This window comes from Canis lupus, chromosome 37 (assembly GCF_011100685.1).
Source record: "Canis lupus familiaris isolate Mischka breed German Shepherd chromosome 37, alternate assembly UU_Cfam_GSD_1.0, whole genome shotgun sequence".
In the NCBI taxonomy this organism is placed as follows: Eukaryota; Metazoa; Chordata; class Mammalia; order Carnivora; family Canidae; genus Canis; species Canis lupus.
In genome coordinates this window covers 10,449,942-10,474,942 of record NC_049258.1, presented here as the reverse complement: position 1 = coordinate 10,474,942, position 25,001 = coordinate 10,449,942, and the positions used below count along the sequence as shown (strand labels likewise).

General features: G+C 35.1%; 1 protein-coding gene and 1 long non-coding RNA gene across 17 annotated transcripts in view; one reads left to right on the top strand and one right to left on the bottom strand.

Annotated features, from left to right (window-relative positions):
- Positions 1-22,606, bottom strand: part of LOC111094329 — a 40,976-nt gene extending 18,370 nt beyond the window's left edge. Inside the window, exon 1 of the long non-coding RNA XR_005385229.1 lies at positions 22,481-22,606. This is a non-coding gene — a long non-coding RNA (uncharacterized LOC111094329). The remainder of the gene's footprint in view (positions 1-22,480) is intronic.
- Positions 1-25,001, top strand: part of C2CD6 (C2 calcium dependent domain containing 6) — a 127,470-nt gene that overhangs the window by 65,437 nt on the left and 37,032 nt on the right. For all 16 annotated transcript variants that reach the window (XR_005385228.1, XR_005385227.1, XR_005385226.1 and 13 more), the window contains 2 exons: positions 1,599-1,656; positions 12,384-12,442. Coding sequence is in view for 13 of the 16 variants with exons in the window: in XM_038585360.1 (XP_038441288.1) it covers positions 1,599-1,656; positions 12,384-12,442 (117 nt within the window). In the remaining 3 variants the exon portion in view is untranslated. The remainder of the gene's footprint in view (positions 1-1,598; positions 1,657-12,383; positions 12,443-25,001) is intronic.

Here is a 25,001-nt window from a genome sequence, read left to right as displayed (position 1 = left end):
AAAGTTCTTTCAGATACTCAGATACCTTTTTTATATTTTCTGTCTATTTATATTCTCATTTTGTTCATACATCATTTTCTTGATTTCCTTTATCTTTGTCTATGGTTCTCTTGAGCTCTTTGAGCACATTTAAGAAAATTGTTTAAAAATCTTGGTCTAGTAAGTCCAGCATCTGAGTTTTTTCTAAAGTTATTTATATCAATTAATTTTCCCCTATGAATGGGTATATTTCTATATTTCTTTCATATGGCTTATAATTTTTTGCTGAAAATTGGGAATTTTGAATATTATAATGCAATTCCGGTAATTAGATTTTCTTCATTCTCCAGGGGTTACTGCTATTGATTTTGAGGGCAGCAGTCATTTGTTTCTTTAGGGACCTATCCAAGCCTTTTTTTTTTTTTTTTTTAAGTGAAGACTATATTCCTTGTCATTTGTGGCTAGTCATTGGACTGTTCCATTATCTCAGTGGCCAGCTAATGACCCAACAGATTTTCTTTTTTAAAAAATATTTTATTTAAATTCAATTTGCCAACATATAGAATTACAGTCAGTGCTCACCTTATCATGTTGCCCTCCTTAATGCCCTTTATCCAGTTACCTTCTCCCACCCCACCTCCCCTTCTTCAACCATTCGTTTGTTTCCCAGAATTAGGAGTCTCTCATGGTTGGTCTTCCTCTCGATTTTTCCCTGCTCAGTTTCCCTTCTTTCCCTATGGTCCCTTTCACAATTTCTTATATTCCACATATGAGTGAAACCATATGATAATTGTCTTTCTCCAACTGACTTATTTCACTCAGCATAATACCCTCCAGTTCTATCCACATTGATGTAAATGGTATTCATCCTTTCTGAGTAATATTCCATATATATGTTCCATATATATTAATATTAATATTCCATATATATATCCATGTCTTCTTTATCCATGCATCTGTTGAAGGACATTGTGGCTCCTTCCACTGTTTTGACCCTTTTGTGGACATTGCTACTATGAACAGTGGGGTGCAGATGTCCTGTCATTTCACTACACCTGTATCTTTGGCCAACAGATTTTCTTAAACATCAAAATTTAGTTGTCCTTTCCTTTATTGACCAGTCCCCTGGATGATCTAAGTTTTGTATTAGATTCTGGAGTTTGAAATAGTCGATCTCAGTCTTTGACGGTTTATATTTGTTTCAGTGAAGAGAACAATTCTCTGAGCACCCTACTCCACCATTTTCCTTAATGTCACTTCTCCCTTTTTTGCTGTATTCTGTCTTTGGTATTAATCTTATTTTTATCTTTTTAAGTTACCATTTTTGTTTCCTATGGTTTGGAGTGACAAGAAGAGGTCAGTGATATACAAAATAATGCCACTTTTTAAAAAATGCTTGCCATTTCCTACCTCAACAACCTACTAATACAATGTTTCAGCTATGCAAGTTATCTTACTACCTCTAGTTTCACTGATTAAATTGTAAATGAATTCCTTAATACAAGGCCAACTGATAACATTGGGTCTCATTTTGTTACTTATAGCTATCAATAATGCTATTTAAAAATCATATTGATATTTAATTACTTTTCTATTCACTTTCTCTGTTTTTATTTCAGAGTACCTTTTGTTCCATTAGCCCCAAGAATGGAAATGGAAATTGTCCTAATACTGTAGGTAAGTTTTTATTGTATACATACTGTTTAGATTTTCAAATATTCAGTGAGAGAATATGAACTCACATAAAGTAATAACTATCAAGACTTTCCTCAAAAAATGTAAATTACATCATGATGTTCTATGGTTATTGAGATAAAAAAAACCTATGTATTACAATATTAATTGGAAATCAAACAAAGCAAAATATAGGTCACCTTAAAATCCTGGATAATACTTATTTTACATGATTATAATATTACTAACCATTTATTATATTAATATATGTTTATAAGCATTTCATCTACCCTATAAATCTACCTAGTGAAGAAATTTTTCTGATTCAAAGAGACATTAGGTGATATCATTATGAAGACATATATGACATAACAGTAAACCCAAAGGAGATAATCAAAATATTTAACACTAGAACATCCATAAACATGGAACAACCAAATTTGGGTCAGAATTTTGGGAGGACCCCTACTATGCTTGACTGGGATCAAAGAAAATGGTAGATTTCTAAGGGAATCAGGTAACCAAAGCAATGAATGTAAGATGGGCATTTGAACATCTTGAGGCAGCAACTTTTTATAAATTAGTACAGAAATGTTTTAATATTTAATAGTTAAAATCATGTAGTGACTGAATATCCATCCAGAGTAGATTGCAGTAATCTAATTAAAATGAACAGAAAATAAGAAGATAACTAAAACACTTGACAGGAAAGATAAGCAAGCAAGCACATTTCTTTGTAACATGCAAAAGTTCTCCAACACTCCCACTCATGGGTTATCCAATGAAAGTGTGATTGGCAAAAGTAAGAAAGTGTGTTTGGCAGGAATGTTTTTAGAACAGACCTTTACCCTAAAAGGAAAATTTTGCTTACTTGAATAGTTGAATATAACAAAATAAAGATGATTAGAAATTAATGCTTCATGCATATGTTTTTGTATTTATATATATGTACACTAATGTATATGTGTTTATACATTTGTTCTATACATTAATAGCAGTTCTAATAATTGGGGTACAGGAAGCCATTTGGGAGCATAGGATGTCAGTTGCAGGAACTGATACTTTAAATGTCAGGAAAGCTTTAAAGTACACCTAAATTATTATTTATTCTAGAGAAAAATATTTTGGAATAATATTCAGGGGTAATAAGACATCTTAGAAGAGTGGAATGCTTGGGTATTCATAATGTGATTCCTACAAAACTTTTATTCTAATACCCTTTGGATTCTTCTAACCATTGTAGAACTTTTAGAGTAAATCTGATACAATTACAAACCAGCTCCTTATTGTATTATTTCTAACTATTCCTTAAAAAGAGAAAATACTCTATCAAATAGTAGAGTATTAATATTAATATTAATGAGGGGATAAACTAGACCTCACCTCTGCCTTGGTACTAACTCAGTGATCTTAGGCAATCATTTGTTTTACTAAAGCCTTAATTTTGCCATTTTCAAAATGAAAGTATAGAAATAGGTACTAAGATGTTTCAACACTTTCCTTGCCATTATCTGATATTGTATTTTTAAAATTTTTATTTATTTTTATTTTTTATAGATTTTATTTATTTATTCATGAGAGACATAGAGAGAGACAGAGACATAGGCAGAGGGAGAAGCAAGCTCCCCATGGGTTGCCTGATGCAGGACTTGATCCCAGGACCCCGGGATCATGCCCTAAGCTGAAGGCAGATGCTTAACCACTGAGATACCCAGGTGTCCCTGATACTGCCTTTTTTAATCTTCATAACTTTGTAAACACTTTCCATATATTTATTTAATCTTAATACAACTGTATAGGGTTCACAGTAGTATCCTAATTTTACAAATGAAGCAACTCAGGCATGGAAAGCCAGAGCAATTTGAAAATTATGTAAAAGAGGCTATGTGAAACAAGCCAGTGATCCAGCTACCTCTGAAGGGTAAAGAACCTTTATAAACAGTGTCAGATTAAACATAGGATTAGAAAGATCATTTATAGTATATCTTTAAAAAAAGATTTATTTATTTGAGATTGAGAGAGAAAGAGAGCTGAGCAAAGGGCAGAGGAAGAGAGAGAATCCACAAGCAGACTCCTGATGAGCACAAAGCCCAATGTAGGACTCTATCCCAGGACCATGAACTTGTGACCTGAGGCAAAACCAAGAGTCAGCCACTCAACCCACTGAGCATCCCTATAGTATGTCTTTTTTTTTTTTTTTTTTTTTTTTTTTTTAAAGCAATGCTTAGAAAACAGGACTTATTTCCCTATTGCTCACTTCTGTCTTGCTCTTGGGCCAGTCATTAACCTTTCTGGATTTTTCTCATTTTTAAAATGGGAGAAATTTTTTTGAGATGATTGGGTCTCCTATTTCTCTTTAAGTCTATATTCCTAAATTTGTATCTGAATAGAGCCTTTAAAAAAACTATTTAATATTACTATATGTTTTTAAATGGGTTTGTTATACTTTCAAAACAAACAAGGACAAAAGAGACAAATTTAAAAAACCAGACTCTTAAACATAGAGAACAAATTGTTGGTTACCAAAAGAGAAGTGGGTAGGGAAATGGGTGAAGGGGATTGAGAGTATACTTAAAGTGATGAGCACTGAATAATATATATAATGTTGAATCACTATATCGTACACCTGAAACCAATATAATAATGTATGTTAATTATGCTGGAATTTTAAAATAAATGCATAAATTAAGAAAAAATGGTTTGTTTTTACTTTGAACTATACTTTTCAGTTTACTCGTGTAGACCAGTCCTATATAATTAACCCAATACTTTTATAAATACTTTATATGAGGGGGGAGCTAAGATGGCAGCATAGTGGGAGTATCCTAGGCTTGTCTCAATCCTTGAACACAGCCAGATACCTACCAAATCATTCTGAATAACCAAGAGATCTACCTGAGGATGGACAGAACAAACTGCATAACTAGAGGGAGAGAAGAGGCCACATTGAGGAAGATGGGAAGTATGAAGACATAGTTTGGGGGAGAAATGGATCATAGGTGCTGTGGAGGGGAGTAAGCCCTGGTCAAGAAGAAAGGAGAGAGGGAGAGGAACATACTTTTTTAAAAAGATTTATTTATTTATTCATGAGAGACACAGAGAGAAAGAGACACAGGCAGAGGGAAAAGCAGGCTCCTCACAGGGAGCCTGATATGGAACTCGATCCCTGGACTGGAAGCATGCCCTGAGCCAAAGGCAGACGCTCAACAGCTGAGCCACCAAGGCATCCCAGGAGCATACTTCCCTAAAGCCATAGGCCGGGAAAATGAAAGGGGCAGATTTTTGTGTTTTTGCAACCAGCAGGCCTCAAAAACTAAAGTTTTAAAGGTCCATGGGCTTGGCTAGGATAGAGACCTAAAGGTGCTACCCTGTTCCTGGAGAGAATACTAAGGCACACAGGGAGAGACTATTCACTCTACTTAGAGTGCTCCTGTAAGAGGTAGCATGCGCAGAGTTGCCTCTCTGGGAACAAAAGAACTGGTGGGCACCTTTCCTTCCCCCATCCCTCAGCATAGGTGCAGAGACACCTGCTGAGGACAGTGAACTTGGAACACTGCCTATTTAGCCTGCTTCCTCCAAATCCCATGCCCCTGAACTCTGGTGTGACTGCCCTTCTTGGTCAAACTTACATTGGTTCCCGTACAGTGAGACCAGTGCAAGTCCCCATCACGTCAGGGCTCTAAAATTTGCAGTTTTAAAGGTCAGCAGGCTTGGCTGGGATAGAGCCCAAAGTGGAATCAGGCAGGCAGGCAACCCAGAGACAAATAACATGAAAACAGCGATCTGAAAAATGCCTGGGTTAAACAAGGGGAAATTATTCACTCTTCTGAGAGTACTTCCCTGAGAGCAGCAAGCACAGAATCCCAACTCTGGGGACAAAGGAGCTGGTTGGTGTCATTTCCCTCCCCCACCTCCCAGCAGGAACAAACTTCAATGAATATCACAGTGCCAATCCCAGCTGCCTAACCTGCTTACACCAAGTCCCATCCCCACCCCCCTGCACTCTGCTGGTGCTGCTTTTCTTGGGTAAGTGTGCCTAAAGACCAGCACAGCAGGCCCCTTCCTCAGAAGATCAGCAGAAACCCCCACATGCACCATGTCTACCAACTGAAGAGTTCTACAAGGCTTCAGTTCTAGTGGAAGTGCCATCAGGTCTCATTTAACAAGCATATCAGAATATCCCTAGTTAAAACTCGCCAAACTCTGTCCAACATCTGAACATCCCCCTACTGCAAGCAAGGAGAACCTCTGCAAATGATTGACCTGTGCAACAGAGCAGCCAAAAACAGCAGCAAAGTGCACACAGCATACACCAGAGACACTCCCTGAAGTGCCAGGCTCTGCACATAATATGACCTCTTCTTCATAAAGCCATTACTCTAAGGAGCAGGAAACATAACTGGCTTTTCTAACCCAGTGAGGAAGACAGAGACCTAGACAAAATGCCAAATGGAGGAATTCATCTCAAAAGAAAGAACAAGAAAAGGTCATGGCCAGAGATCTAATAGAAACAGATGTAAGTTATATGTCTGATGGGGAATTTACAGCAACAGTTATAAGGATACTTGCTAGACTTGAGAAAAGCATGGAAGACATCAGGGAGACCCTTACCTCAGAGATAAAAGAATTAAAAAACACTTAGAAATGAAAAATGCAATAACTGAAATTTGAAAGGTTAAGTGTAATGACCACAAGAATGAAAGAAGCAGAGAAATGAATGAGTGATATAGAAGGTAGAATAATGGAAAATAATGAAGCTGAACAAAAAAGAGAATGAATTATGGATCATGAGAGTAGACTTAGGGAACTCAGTGACTCTTTCAAATATAGTAATGTTTGTATTATAGGAGTCCCAGAAGAAGAGAGAAAAAGAGGGAAAAGGTTTATTTGAGGAAATAAGAGTTGAAAACTTCCCGAAGCTGTGGAAGGAAAAAGACACCTAAATCCAGGAGGCACAGAGAACTCCCATAAAAACCAACAAAAGCAGGCCAACACCAAGACATACTGTAGTTAAATTTGCAAAGTATAGTGATAAAAAAAAATCCTAAAATCAGCAAGAAAAAAGAGGTCTCTAACTTATAAGGGAAGACCCATAAGGCTAGCTGCAGATCTCTCCACAGAAATTGGCAAGCTTGAAGAGAGTGGCATGATATACTTAAAGTGCTAAAAGGAAAAAATCTGCAGCCAAGAATACTCTATCCAGCAAGGCTACCATTCAGAATAGAAGGAGAGAGAGTTTCCCAGATAAACAAAAACTAAAGGAGTTCATGACCACTAAACCAGCCCTGCAAGAAATATTAAAGGGGACTCTTTGGGAAGGAAAGACCAAGAGTAATAAAGACTAGAAAGGAACAGAGAAAATCACCAGCAACAATAACAAAACAGGTAATAAAATGACACTAAATACATATCTATCAATAATTACCCTGAATACAAATAGACAAAATGCTCCAATCAAAAGACATAGGGTGTCAGAATGGATAAAAAATAAAACAAAAAACTGGGCCCGTCTATTTGCTGCCTACAGGAGACTCATTTTAGACCTAAAGACACCTGCATATTGAAAGTGAGGGAATGGAGAAACATTTATCATACAAATAGATGTCAAAAGAAAGCCAGAGTAGCAATATTTATATCAGACAAACTGAATTTTAAACCAAAGACTGTACAAGAAATAAAGCACACTATATCATAATAAAGGGGACTGTACAACAAGAAGATCTAACAATTGTAAGTATTTATGCCCCCAACATGGGAGCACTCAAGTATATAAAACAATAATAAACTTTAATAAAGGAACTCATTGATAATTATACAGTACTAGTAAGGGACTTTAACACCTGACTTACATCAATGGACAGATAATCTAAGCAAGGAAACAATGGCTTTGAATGACACTTGGGACCAGATGGACTTAGATGATATATTCAGAACATTTCATCCTAAAGCAGCAGAGATATACATTCTTTTCACGTGCACATGGGATGTGCACTCAACAAATACGGTAAGTTTGAGATCATACTATGCATATTTTCTGAACACAATGCTATGAAACTTGAAGTCAACCACAAGAAAAAATTTGGAATGACCACAAATACATGGAGGTTAAACAACATGCTACTAAAGAATTAGTGGATCAACCAGGATAAATCAAAGAAGAAATAAAAAAAATATGTGGAAACAAAATAAAATGGAAACACAATGATCCCAAACCTTTGAGGTGTAGCAAAAGTGGTCATAGCAAGAAGTATATACCCTAAATGCCTACCTCAAGAAGCAAGAAAAATTTCGAATAAACAACCTAACCTTACACCTAAAGGAGCTAGAAAAAGCCTAGAGATAGCAGAAGAAGAGAAATAGTAAAGATTAGAGGAGAAATAATTGATACAGAATCTAAAAAAACCCGTAGAACAGATCAATGAAACCAAGAGCTGGTTCTTTGAAAAAAAAAAAATGAATAAAATAGATAAACTCCCTAGCCAGACTTATCAAAAAGAAAAGAGAAACAACCCGAATAAAATCACAAACAAGAGAGGAGAAACAGCAACTGACCCCACAGAAATACAATTATAAAAGTATATTATGAAAATTATATGCCAACAAACTGAACAATCTGAAAGAAATGGATAAATTCCTAGAAACATATAAACTACCATAACTGAAACAAGGAGACAGAAAACTTCAACAGACTGATAACTAGCAATGAAATTGAATCAGCAATCAATCTCCCAACAAACGAAAAGTCCAGGGCCAGATGGCTTCCCAGGAAAATTCTATCAAACATTTAAAGAAGAGTTAATATCTATTCTCAAAATATTAGAAAAGATAGAAATGGAAGGAACACTCCCAAACTCATTCTATGAGTCCAGCACTACTCTGATTCCAAAACCAAAGACTCCACTAAAAAAAAGAGAACTAAAAAAAGAGAACCTCATGAACATGGATGCAAATATTCTCAACAAATACTAGTAAATCAAATCCGACAGTACATTAAAAGAATCATTCACCACAATCATTGGGATTTATTCCTGGGCTGCAAGTGGCTTAGTAGTCACAAACCAATCAATGTGATACACCACACCAATAAATGAAAGGATAAGAAACATATGATCCTCTCAATATATGTAGAAAAACATACACAATCCAATCATAATAAAAATCCTCACTAAAGCAGGTTTAGAGGGAACATACCTCAACATAATAAGGCCATATACAAAACACCTGCAGCTCATATCATCATCAATGAAGAAAAACAGAGATTTTCCTCTGTGATCAGAAACAAGATAGGGATATTGACTTTCACCACTTACATTCATCACAGTACTGGAAGTCCTAACCATAGCAATCAGACAAGAGAACAGAAATGAAAGGCATCCAAACCAGCAAGGAAGAAGTAAAACCATCATGATTTGCAGATGATATGATAGCCTGTATAGAAAACTGGAAAGACCACCAAAAAATTGCTAGAACTGATATGTGAATTCAGTAAAGTTCTAGGATACAAAATCAGTGTATAGAAATCTGTTGCATTGCTATACACCAATAATGAAGCAGCAGAAAGAGAAGTCAAGGAATCAATCCTGTTTACAATTACACCAAAAGCCATAAGATACCTAGGAATAAACCTAACCAAAGAGGTAAAAGATCTATTTTCTGAAAACTGTAAAACACTGATGAAAGAAATTGACAATGACACAAATAAATGGAAAGGCATTCCATGCTTATGGATTGGAAGAACAAAAATCGTTAAAAATATCTATAGTATCCAAAGCAATTTACACATATAATGATAGGGAACAAAATACCACCACCATTTTTCACAGAGCTAGAACAAACAATCCTCAAATTTGTATGGAACCACAAAAGATCCCCAAATAACCAAAGTAATCTTGAAAAATAAAAGCAAAGCTGGAGGCATCATAATTCCAGACGTCAAGCTGTATTACAAAGCTATAATAATCAAGACAGTATACTGGCAAAAAACAAAACAAACAAACAAAAAAAAAAAACCCAGACACATACACCAATAGAACAGAATAGAAAACCCAGAAATGAGCCCACAAATATATGTTCAATTAACCTTCAACGAAGCAGGAAAGAACATCCAATGGAGAAAAGATAATCTCTTCAACAAATAGTGTTGTGAAACTGGACAGCCATGCAAAAGATTGGAACTGGACCACTTTCTTAACACCGTACACAAAAATAAATTCAAAATGGCTGAAAGACCCAAATGTAAGACATGAAGCCATTAAAATTCTAGAGGAGAGCACAGGAAGTAACTTCTTTGACATCAGCCATACCAACTTCTTACTAGGTATGTCTCCTGAGGCAAAGGAAACAAAAGCAGAAAATAAACTTTTGGGACTTCATCAATTAAAAAGCTGTGCACGAAGGAAATAATAAAACTAAAAGGCAACCTATGGAATGGGAGAAGATATTTGCAAATAACGTATCTGATAAAGGGTTAATATCCAAAATATATAATTTATACAATTCAACACCAGAATGGCTAAATGAACAACACAAGAAACAATAGGTGTTCATAAAGATGCGGAGAATGGAGAACCCTCTTACACTATTGGTGGGAATGCAAACTCGTGCTGCCACTCTGGAAAACAGTATGGAGGTTCCTCAGAAAGTTAAAAGTAGAGCTACCGTATGTCCCAGCAATTTCACTACTAGGTATTTACCCAAAGAATGCAAAAATACTGATTCCAAGAGACACATAGCAGCATTACCAACAATAGCCAAATTATGGAAAACCCAAATGTCCATCAACAGGTATATGGAAAAAGAAGACATGGTACTTGTATATACAATGGAATAATACATAGTCTTAAAAAAGAATGAGATCTTGCCATTTGCGCTGACATGGATGAAGCTAGAGAGTATTATGCTAGCGAAATAAGTCAGCCAGAGAAAGTCTGTTTTGTTTCTTAAATCCCACATATGAGACATATTTGGTGAAAATATGGGGGGGGGGGAAGAGAGGCAAACCAGGAAACAGACTCTTAACCATAGGAAACAAACAGAGTTACTGGAGGGGTGGTAGAGGGGGATGGGTTAAATGGGTGATGGGTTAAGGAAGACACTAGTAGTGATGAGCACTGGGTATTGTATGTAAGTGATGAATCACTAAATTCTATGCCTGAAACTAATATTACAGTGTATGTTAACTAACAAGAATTTATTTATTTATTTATTTATTTATTTTTAAATGATTTTATTTATTTATTCATAGAGACACAGAGAGAGAGAGAGAGAGAGAGAGAGAGGCAGAGGCACAGGCAGAGGGAGAAGCAAGCTCCATGCAGGGAGCCTGATGTGGGACTCGATCCAGGGTCCCCAGGATCAAACCCCGGGCTGCAGGCGGCGCTAAACTGCTGCGCCACTGGGGCTGCCCCACTGCGCCACCGGGGCTGCCCACTAACAAGAATTTAAAAAAAGCTTGAAAAATTTTTAAAAATTAAAATCAAATATAGGTTAGTTTTGCTTTTATAAAAATATATGCATACATTATATAAGTGTAAAGCAGTGCATTTAGACTTTATTCACTTTTTTAATTCCTTGATTTATTACCTATAAACAAATTAGAGGAATATGGTTAGCCCCACTACTTTAGAGCTGCTTTTTGAGATACCTGTCACTCCTATACATAAATATATATATTTTTCCATTTATATATATGTATATATTTAATATACATAAGTTATTTAATACATATTAAATATAAATAACATATATATTAAATATATATATTTGCAAACATATTTCAGTCTAACACCATAAATCATTGAAGGCCATAGTTGTTCCATTCCATACTTGATAAATTCTTTTAGTTTATTTCTTAAGATTCCTTTCTAGGGTCATGAATTCTTGAGGAAATATAGAATTATCCATGGAAGTTTTCTAGAATGTAGATTGTCTACACAGCTTTATAGAGGTGGGTATGAATAGCAGATGTGTGATGGAAGTTTACCCAAATGACTGCTAGAGAACAGACAAAAATGAGGCTCCAAGAAGGATGAGTAATAGCAATTTTTTAAACATCCAGTCAAGCACAGATTTGATTAATGTGCATAAAATTTAACAGCCACAAAAACATTCAGAACCACCTGGAGTGCAATGATGAGTTGTTTTTTGGTTTTTGGTTTTTAATTTATTTTTTGAATCAGCATTAAGAACCAGAAAAGTAGTACTCCATATAAACATTTACTATCATTTGACTAAAAGACAATCTTTTATGTACATAAAAACCTAGCTCATGATGACATTTCATTTTAATCACTTAACATACACTCTTTAACAATACTATTGAAAATAGCAATTGAACTTACTAAGTGACAGACCCAAGGGTACAATGTATCAGGAATCAGAGCAAAGGGAGTAGTAGTGATAGTAACAAGAACAGAACTTCCATTCATTTTGTGCTTGGTATGTTCCAGACACAGTGTTACATACATTAGCCCTTTAAATCACACAGCCCTATGACACAGGATCTTTATGCTTTGACAGATGAGGAAACTGAGATGGAGCCAAGATAACTTGTCCAAAGTTAGATGGTTAGTTGCAGAGACTGTTTGAGTCCAAGCAGTCTGGCTCCAGAGCGTGTACTCTTAATTGCTATGCTGCACCATTATTAGTTACAGATAAGCCAGTAGAACATGTTTGTCAAATACCACAAGTGCCAACTTATTTATATAATCATTTTTTTCATTCTTTTTCAGATAGGGTAATGCAAAGTCAGTTTTGTGGACAAAAAAATACAAATAAAAAAGGAAAATCAGTAAGTAGATTGGTATATCCTTTAAAACCATTATTAATATTTTACATTGTTTTGAATTAATATTTACTGACTTCTTTCATCAAGAAAGCATGTTATTATGAATTTATTTAAATAAAATTTATTATATATTTTATCATAGTTTATCATAAATTTATGTTATTATAAAGCAACATAAATATAACATTAACTTTAACAGGCTAAACTTTTGAATTCTTTACTTCTGCCTTCCCCCATATAGCTATTGTTTAATAGGCAACACACAAGAGCACTAGGAAAGCATAGACTACCTCTACCCATCTATTTTGATATGAACAGTTTTAAAGAATCTGTTCTCCTCATCTCATTTCTCCATTAATACTTGAAATTAATTATACTGGATTCCATTTTTGCATCTTGGAAATTTTCAGTTGTTTAAGATTCAACTGTCTAAATGCCATGATGACTAACAGCAGTAAGTATTTCAGAAATGGGACAAGGGTTGTGTGGCTTGGGATGATCAGGCAAGAAAGAAATATTGACTTGGAAGATGAGAAAGAAAAATTTGGTCTACTTCATATTTTGCACCCAGTAGATAAGAACCATCTCTCAAAAGAGGGAAAATATATGTGCTTTTCTTTGTAATTTTTAATGACTAAGTGGCTCCTTAATCTAAGACATTAGAACCCCATACTAATACTCTTTTAGATAGTAGAATTTCATATATGAATATCTTGAACTCCATGCAAAAAGGTTTAGTTACTTTAAAGGCAACAATTCCAACTGGCCAGGGCATTACTGATTCTAATATTTAATACCGTTGTTCCAGTAAGCTATCAAAATATCCTGGATATTTTAATGTTTTGGAATTGAAATTATTTCCATACTGATCCATGCATCTAAAAATAGCACAAAATCCCATCTGATTACTGGCTTCATATTGGTAACAATTACATTGGTAATAATGTAACAATTGTTACAGAAGAACAAGATTTTGAGTCAGAAGACTTGCATTCTGGCAGCAGTCTTTTCATTACTAGCTGAAGGTTAAAGAGGATTAGTTTATGAAACATTTATTGAATACCTACAAGATAGCAGGCACCATGCTAATCAATAATTATATAGATGGGCAACATATTAGGCTTTTTATGTGCAGTATTTCATTTAATCCTCATAACAAAATAAGCAATGTTATTGTTTATATTTTGCAGATGAGGAAACTGAAGCTCAATGAGGTTAGATAAACTGTTTAAGATCACATAGTAAGGGAGTTGGGATTTGACTCTAGAGTATATATGATGAAGCACCTTCTCCTCTTCCCAATACTTTGAGATGGCAAAAATATATTAGTGAATGTAGCTGATAGAAAAATAAACAGAGAGTTATAATAAAGTATACTAGATGAACACATAGGATGCCTTGGGAATATTCTGTGAAGAATGTACTTAACAGGGACGTAGGGCAGGAAAGGGAAGGTAGACATGGGGAATGAAAGGCCTTTTTAACCAAAAGTGGTGATTCAGTGAGAAAATATATGTAGAACATTGTGTTGGTTGAATTGAACTGAACCCTCATAGCAGTAGTATTACCAGGTCCATTTAAACAATTCATGTTTTAATAAGATCAATGAACTAGAGAAATAGAGATTTTTTGTGTCTACCTAACTCAAAATATTTTGATGAAGATAAATTTTATCAGAAATTTACAGCTGTAAGTGTCTCCAGGGGACTCACTTAGAGACTCTTAAGCAAAGTGGAAACCATCTCCTAAATGCCAGTGTAGTGAGATCTTTAATCATAGTTGTCCATCTTTTCTACCTGAATGTAAGCATATTTAGAGCTGAGAGTTTCTGTGTCTTGTATTCCTTTCTTCTGGAATAGTGTCTGAAACCTAGGCACTTGACGAATACTTTCTGAATGAGTACTTATTATGTGCCAGGAACTGTGGATACAGAAATGAACAGAATATAGCTCTTGATTTCAAAGGCCTTATAGTGAGGTAGTGGGAAAGACTTACTTGGTTACTTGGAGTAAACCACAATATTACAGTAATATAATCGTTCTAAGTGAGATAAATTTACAAAGTACAGTAGGCAGTAGGCATAGGCAAAGTAGCACTGACAGTTAAAGGAGAGTTGACAACTAGCTTCAGATTGAGCTTGGCTACATATTAACTGTGACACTTTAGGTAATTTAGCATATTACAACCAAAGAAATAGCCTATCCTTTGTAGCTGATTATTTAGCCATAGCTTTTACTACATTGGATGAAGTGTTTATCTTACTTACCTTTCTATCTTCTGGCACCTGGCACAGTAATACAAAGTTGTCACCCAATAGATGTTATATTTGTCTATTTGCCATGTAAGTTTTGGCTTTTTGCTGTTATCACTAATAGTTTTTTTCTACTAATGCTCTGGGACATCCCCTAATGGTGTTGGTAGTGTATTAGGCAAATGATCACAAGTATACTCTATATTTTTTTACTCCCAACTATACTACACTCCTTACCCCCTCTAGATCACTTGCAGCAAAGGTCAAAGGCCACCTGTAAATGTGAGGAACTGTCTGCCACAAATTCCCAAGGATCTAGATTGGAGGCAGTCAAGGTCCATGTGGAAAGAGAATACTCAGCTAAAACCCTGCAATTTCTTTTTAGAAACATGTACAAAAACATACACACAATATTTATATATTTTGTATATAAAAGTTCACCACTTTGAAATACACGCAGAAAGAAAGATAAATAAGGGATAAAGGAAAAAGAATTATCATGACATTAAGAAGAGGCATGGTGGCTAATAAGAGGAGAAAGGACAGCCTTCCTATATATCAATAAAGTAGGAATCAAGATGAGCTCTCCCTCTAATTCCTAGGGTAAGGACATCTCAAATTATCTTTACTAATCTATAACCTGATAATACTACTGTTTAGGGTAAAAAAATTACTATAAAAACATTGAACAATTAAATAGCATTGCTAAAAGAAACTACAAATATTCAAAATGAAAAATTATATTAAAATGAAGAAATTTCAGTTTTACCAATATGGAATAGCCCCATTCCTCCTAGATCCTTTCCATCACAACTAAATGTACATATAACAAACAAGCATAGGAAATCTCTGAAACATGGAAATAAGAAGGTAGGCTGCCTAGGGATCTCAGGACATGGTATGAGTTTTCTAAGTTTCCTTGTTGGCTCCCATATATCTGAACAGGATGCTGCTGAAGCCTTCAACTAGAGTTGCAATAGGCACAGACAATAAAGCTCCAAGGAAAGCCTATTCCGCGTAGCCAAGGAACTCAGAAAAGGGTAGGCTAAGAGCAGAAAATTGTTTGGGTGATGCTTGTCCTATTGCAGCCAAACTCCAATGGAAAAATCACACTCCTCTCCCCATACATGGTTTCAGCAGGTATAAAGCAGGAAGTTGATCTTCCTTCTCATACCCCACCCATACACCTGGGAGGTCAGTAGTGCACTGTGATTTCCCCATTAGGTGGCAGTAGGACTGAGCCATCTCCACCCAGCGAACAAGGCAATGCTACAATTTTCCTGATAGATACCGTTGGTGGGGCTAAGCTGGAAGCTGATCTTTTCATCCCTGCCTGGTGAAAGTAGGGAAAACTCTGCTTCTCCCACCAGGGTAGTCTCAGTTGGGTCTAGTAGCCAGCTGAGTCTCCATTTCCATTAGTAGCAACAAAATATGATGGGTAATTGAGTCCCAGTTAGCAGTAGTCTTTAATTTTCCTCCTTTGTCAGTGGGATCCAGTGGGGAATTGAGCCTCCATCCCTGCTTGACATCAATGAGGCAAAACCAAGCAATGGGGGAGGCAGGCTGCTTGGCACTCTGATTTTCTCTCTCTAATCCTTGATGTCATTGAGCCTAGGGGAGAGATGATATTACATCCATACTTGGATGCAGAATGTAGTTCAAGTGGCTGCCCCACTGTCACTGAGAAGGTGTTATCAGGACCAAGGAGGATGCTTAATGCTCATCCCATTTGTCTGCAGCAAGGCAGTATGAGTCATTGCCCCACTTTTGCTGGAGTGGTGTCAGGGGAGCCTACTGTGAAGCTGAACATCCACATTCACCTGGCTGGCCCCATGCTACATCTCAACGGGGTAACTGTTTACTTTAAAAAAAATTTTTTTTTTTTTTTAAGAATCCAGGGTCCATCGTATAAGATCCTGCATATCCAGGATATGCTTGGAAATCACTTGCCATACCAAGAACCGGGAATATCACAACATAAATGAGAAAAGACAATCAAAAGATGCCAACACCAAGATGAATCAGATGTTGAAATAGCCTAACAAGGATTTTAAGCAACCACCATAAAAATGCTTCATCAAGCAATCAGAAATTCTCTTGAAAAAAATAAAAATTATCAGCAGAAGACACAGAAATTGCAAAAAAACAAAAAAAACCAAACCAATGGAAATTATAGAACTGAAAAATACAATAACCAAAATGAAAATCTCACTGATTGGGCTTAATAGTAGAATGGAGATGACAGGATAGAAGCAGTGAGCTTAGGGAAATATCAATAGAATTTATACCATCTGAACAACAGAAAGAAAGCAGACTGAAAAAAATTGTTTCAGCTAAAGAGTTAACATGTACTGAACTTCCAGAAGGAGTAGAGAGGGAGGGAGAGGGAAGAGAGGGATTGAAGAAGAGGAAGAGGGAGGAAGAGGAAGAAGAAGAGAGGGAGGAGGAGGAGAATATAAAGAAAAGGAAATGAAAGACCAAGTATTTAAAGAAATAATGGCTGAAAATTTCCCAAATCTATAGGAAGACATAAACTTACAGATTCAAGAAGCTGAGCAAATCTCAGAGTATAAATCCAAAGAAATCTACCAGGTCACATCATCATTACACATTTGAAAACTATAGGAAAAACTTGAAAGCAGCCAGAGATAATGCATTACCTATAGGAGAATACCTATTTGAATGACTGATTTTCTCATCTAAAATCATGGAGGCCAGAGAATGTGGCACATCATTTTTTCAAGTACTGAAATATAAGAACTGGCCAATATGAATTCTATATCCGGCAAAAGTTTCCTTCAGGAGTTAAAGGAAAAATAAAGACATTCTCAGATAAAGGAAAACTAAGAGAATTTGTTGGTAGCAAACAGATTCTTAATGAATGGCTAAAGGAAAGGCTCTAAAAAAATATGATGAGAAGGTTTGGAAATTCAGAAAGAAAAGAGCATGAGAATGGGCAAATATTACAGGCTCTCCTACTTCTCATGAGTTTTAAAATAATATGTGATGGTTAAAGCAAAGATTATAACACTATCTACTGTGATGTACATTGTAAGTAGAGGAAATACTTAAGACAATTACATTTTAAAAGTGAAGGGCCCTAGGGATGCCTAGGTGGTGTAGAGTGGGTTAAGTGACTCTTGGTTTGACTCAGGTCATTATCTCAGGGTCGTGAAATCAAACCCCATGTTGGGCTCTGCAAAAAGCACTACTCTATTTGGGACTGACTGTCTTCTCTCCCTGCCCCTCCCTGCCAATCTCTCTCTCTCTCTCTCTGTGTCTAAAATAAATAAATACATCTTTTTTAAAAAGTGAAGGCGGGGAATCCCTGGGTGGCACAGCGGTTTAGTGCCTGCCTTTGGCCAAGGGCGCAATCCTGGAGACCTGGGATTGAATCCCACGTTGGGCGCCTGGTGCATGGAGCCTGCTTCTCCCTCTGCCTATGTCTCTGCCTCTCTCTCTCTCTCTCTCTCTGTGTGACTATCATAAATAAATAAAAATTAAATTAAAAAAAATTAAAAAAAATAAAAATAAAAAAGTGAAGGGGCCTAAATAAAAGATTTCTATACTTCATTTGAAGAGAGAAAATATCAATTACCATAGATTGTGATGTTACATAAATGTAATACATAGCACAATCACTAAGAAAACTTAAAAGCAACATACTAAAAAAAAACCAGTATAAATAAATCAATGTCAGATTTTAAGAAATATCAACCCACAAAAAAATAAGAGAAACAGAGGAATGAGAAATAGAGGAAACAAACAGAAAACAAATAAAATGACAGACTTAAGCCCCAATATGTCAATAATTACTTTAAATGTAAGGGGTCTAAATATACCATTTTAAAGACAGATTTGGCAAGGTGAATAAAAAATATCCAACAATATGCTATTTACAAGAATAAGTTCAAAAGAGTGGGAAAACATATGACATGCAAATATTAATCATAGAAAGCAGCAATGGCTATATTAATATCAGATAAACTAGATAGACTTCAGTACAAGAAAATTACTAGAGACAAAGAAGGATGTTATATACCAATAAAAGTATCAATCCAGGGATCCCTGGGTGGCGCAGTGGTTTAGCGCCTGCCTTTGGCCCAGGGCGCGATCCTGGAGACCCGGGATTGAATCCCACGTCAGGCTCCCGGTGCATGGAGCCTGCTTCTCCCTCTGCCTGTGTCTCTGCCTCTCTCTCTCTCTCTCTCTCTGTGACTATCATAAATAAATAAAAATTAAAAAAAAATTAAAAAAAAAAAAGTATCAATCCACCAGGAAGACATAATAATCCTAAATTAACAGTCTGAAAATACATGAGGCAAAATCTGATAGGGCTTAAAGAGGAAATAAAATCCACAGTTAATTGGGGATGTTAACAGTCCATTCTCAGTAATTTATAGAACTACTAGATGGAAAATCAGCAAGAATGTAGACCTAACAACACAATCAGCCAACAGGATATGGCACTCTACCCAACTTGTTTTCAAGTGTCCATGGATTATTTAGAGCTTATGGACCACATCATAGATCATAAAACCAAGTTCAGCAAATTTAAAATAATTAAAATCACAAGGAGTTGTGTTCTCTGACCATAATAGAGTATAGAGGGCTCAAGGGATTTGGAGGCTGATCAGGGAAAAATATTTGACCTTAAGCTGGCTGTAGCCTGGCACAAGCCTTATTTGAATAACACTGTAATATGTTTGCATGTGAGGAGAGTCCCTCACAGCATGAGACCACCTGGAGGCTATAGCACAGAGATTACCACTCAAAAGGGAAGGATGGAAAGGAAATTCATTGTGGACAAGTTTTTAGAAAGGGGGTTACAGGTCTAGGTGATTTCACTCAACAGCTCAGCAGGGAGTCTCTGGGTCAGAGAAATCCAAAAGGCAACAGGGACTCAAGATCTTTATATCCCCAAGGTTTATCTTATCTATGGATAACGTATGTTGGGCACAATTTCATGTGGTATGCAAAGCAGACAGGCTCTAAATAGCTAAAAACCTGCTTATTTGGGTTATTTTTTAAAACAGTTGGATGTGCACAAGTTTTAGTTTGGTGCTTGCAGGCTTTTGAGCTAAGTCTCAGCCTATTGTGAAGAAGTAAACAACCTGGTGGGTGGTACTATATAGAGGCCATCTATGTCTATTAACACATAACTTGCAATCAAACTAGAAATAAATAAGAGAAAAACCTCCAAATGTTTATAAACAACACACTTCTAAATCCTTGGGTAAAAGAGGAAGTCTCAAAATGGGATAAAAAATACATGGAACTGAGTAAAAAGGAAAATACAACGTATCAAAACTAGTAAGACATAGTTAAAGCAACACTGAAAGGAATATATTAGTACTAGATGCATACACTGGAAAATGAAATTTTCAAATAAATAAGGTCTCACCTCAAGAACTTAGAAAATGGAGGGCAAATGAAACAAGAAGGAAGGAAATAATAAAGATAAGAGCAAATATCAATTAATTTCAAAATGAAAAAATAAATAATAGAGAAAATCAATGAAACAAAGGAAGGTGTTCTTCAAAATAATCGGTAAAATTGATAACCCTCTAACAAGATTGGCAAAGGCAAAAAGAGAAGCGATGCAAATCACTAATATCAGGAATGAAAACGTTTATCACTTCAGTTATTGTAGTCATTAAAAAGATGAAAAGGAAATATTACCCAGAACTTTAGGCTCATATATTTGACAATTCAGAGGAAATGGGCCAAGTCCTGGAAAACTACAAGTTATCTAGGTCAACTAAGATGAATTAATCAATCTGAATAGTCATTGGCCATTAGAAAAATTGAATTAGTAATTTAAAAGCTCCTGGAAAAGAAGTGTCCAGCACAGATGGTTTCACTGGAGAATTTTACCAAGCAATTAAGAAAGAATTATCACTAGTTTTACAAATCTATTCCAAAAAAACAGAAAGGAACAGTTCCCAACTCATTTTATGAGGCTACTATAAAGACAGCACAAAAAAGAAACTACAAATCATTTTCTTCATGAATTTAGATGCATAAATCCTGAACAGTATATAAACACACTTATACAGCAATGTGTAAGTGTAACACTGGTTCAACATTTAAAAATCAGTCTGTGTAATTCACCAGATAAAGTTATGCAAGGCTAGTGTCAACATTTGAAAATCAGTCTTGTAATTCACCATATCAATAGACAAAAGGAGAAAAATCATGTAATATCAACTAACACAAGACGAGTTTTTTTGCAAAATTTGATACACAATCATGATATTACAAACAGCAAACTAATATTAGAAGGTAACTTCCTCAATTTGATAAAGCACATCTGCAAAAAACTATAGTTTACATTATGCTTAATGGTGAAAGCCTGCATGCTCTTCTTTCAAGATCAGAAACAAAGCAAGGACATATGTTCTTGCTACTCTTTTTAAATATAGTACTAGAAATTTTATCCATTGTAATAGGGCAAGAAAATGAAATAAAGGTCACATGGCTTAGAAAAGAAGAAATAAAACTATATTTTCAGATGGGATGATTGTCTATGTAGAAAATACTGAAGAGTTACAAACAACAAGAACACATACTAGAACTAATAAGGGAGTTCCACAAAGTTGAAGGATGCAAATTCAAAATGAAAAAAATCAATAGCATTCTCTATACTAACAATGAACATGTGGAAACAAAAATTTAAAACACAATAACATTTACAATAACTCCAGAGAAAATTAAACAAGTCTAACAAAACATGTGCAGGATCTGTATGATAAAAATTACAAAATGTTGACAAGGAATCAAAGGCCTAGATAAATGGTGGGACATACCATGTTCATGGATTGGAGGACTCAACATAGGAAAGATGCCAGTTCTCCCTAGATTGACCTGTTGATTTAATATGATGTATTTCTTTTAAGTTTTTATTTACATTTTATTTAAGTTTCCCTTAGTATACAGTGTAATATTAGTTTCAGGCATATAATACAGTGATTCGGTAATTCCATACAATACCCAATGCTCATCACAACAACTGCACATCTTAATCCCCATCACCTATTTCACCTCCCACCTCCCCTCTGATAACCATCAGTTTGTTTTCTATAGTTAAGAGTCGATTTCTTGGTTTCTCTCTCTCCTTTTTTTCCTTATGCTCATTTGTTTTGTTTCTTATATTCCACATATGACTGAAATCATATGGTATTTGTCTTTCTCTGACTGACTTATTTGCTTAGTGTAATACTCTCTAGCAGCCTTATTCATGATAGCCAAAAGGTAGAAGCAACCCAGGTTGTCCTTCAACTGGTGAGTGGCTAAATAAACTGTGGTACACATCCATACCATGGAATAATAGTAATAAAAAGGACCAAAGTATTGATAAATACCACCTGGATGAATTTCCAGAGAATTATGCTGAGTGAAAACAGCTAGTCCCAAAATGTTATACACTGCATGGCTCCATCTATATAATAATTTTGAAATTTAAAAATTATAAAAATTAAGAACAGATTAGTGGTTGTCAGGCATTAAATAGGGAGTGGAGGCAGGAAAGGAATGGATGTGACTATAAAAGGACATTAGGGATCCTTGTGGAAATGTTCTGCATCTTGACTGTATAATGTCAGTATCCTGGTTGTGATATTTTACTACAGTTTTATAGGATGGTACTATTGAGAGAAACTGGATAAAGGGTATATGGGTTCTCTCTGCTTTTTCTTGCAACTCATGGGAATCTGCAGCATTTTAAAGTAAAGAGTTTAATTTTTATAAAGCAAAAAAAAAAAAAAAAAAAAAGAAAACTGAAAACTTACCTTAAATATTTTCCTTAAGGGTGGTAGTCAGACCTGTATATATATGATAGATAAAACTCAATTAAATTAACAAGATAAATTCAGTTGGTAAACCATAAAACATAGGTTATATACAATTAACAGATTTAGAAGTTTGAAAGAATCTATCACCTATGGCAACAAGCTTGTAAATTGAAGACATATCAGAATTCTAGAACAAGTTCTCCAAAGTCTAAGGTAATTGCTTCACAAAGTCACAAAACCTTCAGAATTCTGTGGGAAAATAAACTTTGAAGTTGTTTGAAGTAAAAAGATTTTTTTTTTTTTTATGAACCAAAGTAGACAGTGTGTTAAAGAAATGCAGTATTTTGAGACAAACTTCTGGAGTGCTAATCTGAATTGGAAAAGACTAACAAACATCTCATTCAACTCATAGCTGATTCAGGTGACAGTCTTTCAATAGTTCCTTCACATTTTTAGAGCCCCCTCATAAATTAAGACTTTCAGATATAGTTTAATTTGTTTCTATTTAAACCCTGATCATGACAGGATGCTAAATCATTTCTCCAAAGGTCAGGATGAAAGAAAGTGGGGAAAAATGGGGAATTTGATTTTACCTACCATTTCAAGGCATTGTTTGGTGATGGTAAGAGAATTAGTGTGATATAGTAAAAAGACCTTGGATTTCACAGGCAGAAATATCTAGGTTCAAATCCAGATTCTTCCACTTTCATGGTCATATACCTTTAGGCAATTTACATCTGAGTTTCAGTTTTGTCATCTACAAAATGATTATACTATCATCTATTTCAAAGAATTTTAAAGGGCTTGGAACATAATAGTCACTTGCTAAATGGTAAGTATTATCTTTATTAACCTGTACAAGTATACTATAGGATAAATATGAGAAATAGACTTGTTGGATCAAAATGTATGAGCATATTTAATTTTGATATATATACTGTCAAATTATCTTTTACTAATTTGCATTTGCACCCAAATGTAAGAAAATATTCAGTATTTCACACCTTGTTCATTCTAGTTTTTGTTAATTGTTCACCCAAAAATGATATTCCAATTGTTATTTTAATTAACATTTTCTGACTATTAATAAGTGAACAACTTTCATGTGTTTATTTTTTGTATCCGTATTTCTGTTATTTGACTACTTAAAATCTCTTCCCATATATACAAATTGGGTTGTATATTTGGTTATGTGTGAGAATGCTGTATATGTTTCAAGTAACAATGCTTTGTGATCTATGCTGTTTATTACCTTTTTTTTTAACTTCTTTGAGGTCCTTATAGTAATTTTAAGTGTTTAAGTTGTCCAATCTGGCACCTTTCCCTTTGTGGCTGTTAGTTTATATCTTTTTTAAAAGATATTTCTCCTCCCCGGGATTATGTCAGTATTTTCTTAAATGTTTTCCTAATATGTGCATTTTGTATTTACATATGTTTAATTCATTTATACCTTTTTTTCTGGTATGAGTAATAATTTACTGATATTTTTGCTGAAATAGATAGGCAGTTGTTTCAATACTACAGACACCCTCAGAGATATTGCAGGTTTGGTTTCAAACCACTACATAAAGTGAATATTGCAATAAATCAAGTCAAAAGCATTTTTTGGTTTCAGAATGCATCTAAAATTTTTTTTTTAAAGATTTTTATTTATCATGAGAAACACAAAGAGAGAGAGAGGCAGAGACATAGGCTGAGGGAGAGGCAGCCTCCATACAGGGAGCCTGATGTGAGACTCAATCCCAGGACTCCAGGATCTCGCCCTGGAGTGAAGGCAGGCGCTTAACCGCTGAGCCACCCAGGGGACCCCCCAATGCATCTAAAAATTATGCTTACACTATACTGTAGCCCATTAAGTGTGCAATAGTATTATATCTTTAAAAATGTACGTATCTTAATTTAAAAATACTTTTTTGCTAAAAACTATCATCTGAGCTTTCAGCATTATAATAAATGATCACAAATCAACACAAGTAAAATAATAACAAAGAGGTTTGAAATATTGTGAGAATTATCAAAATGTAACAGAGACATGGAATGAGCAAATGCTGTTGGAAAATGGCACTGATACTCTTGCTCAACACAGGGTTGCCACAAACTTCAATTTATTAAAAAAATGCGATATCTGGGAGGTACAATAAAGCAAAACAAATTAAGCATGCCTGTACATATTTATTGCCCATATAGTTAACATGTTTTTGTTTATCAGTATCCCTTCCTGAAGATATCTTCCCTGCCCCAACTCTAATCTTTGGTGTAGTTGGCAAACTTAACACTGTCTCTGTGGCTACAAGGATAATGATATAATTTAAGAATATTAAGAGAATGCTTTATTCTTTTATATCAAGAGCTTGCAGTCTTATAAGAGGGAATGAATAAGAAAACCAATACAGAGGAAGAAAGATATGAAGAGATAGTGATTTGGTCATATTGAGGCCCTGGAACTAGATCTCCTCATTATATTAGCCAATTTCTTTCTTTTTTCTTAATGAATTATTTTATTTCTAAATAAGTATAT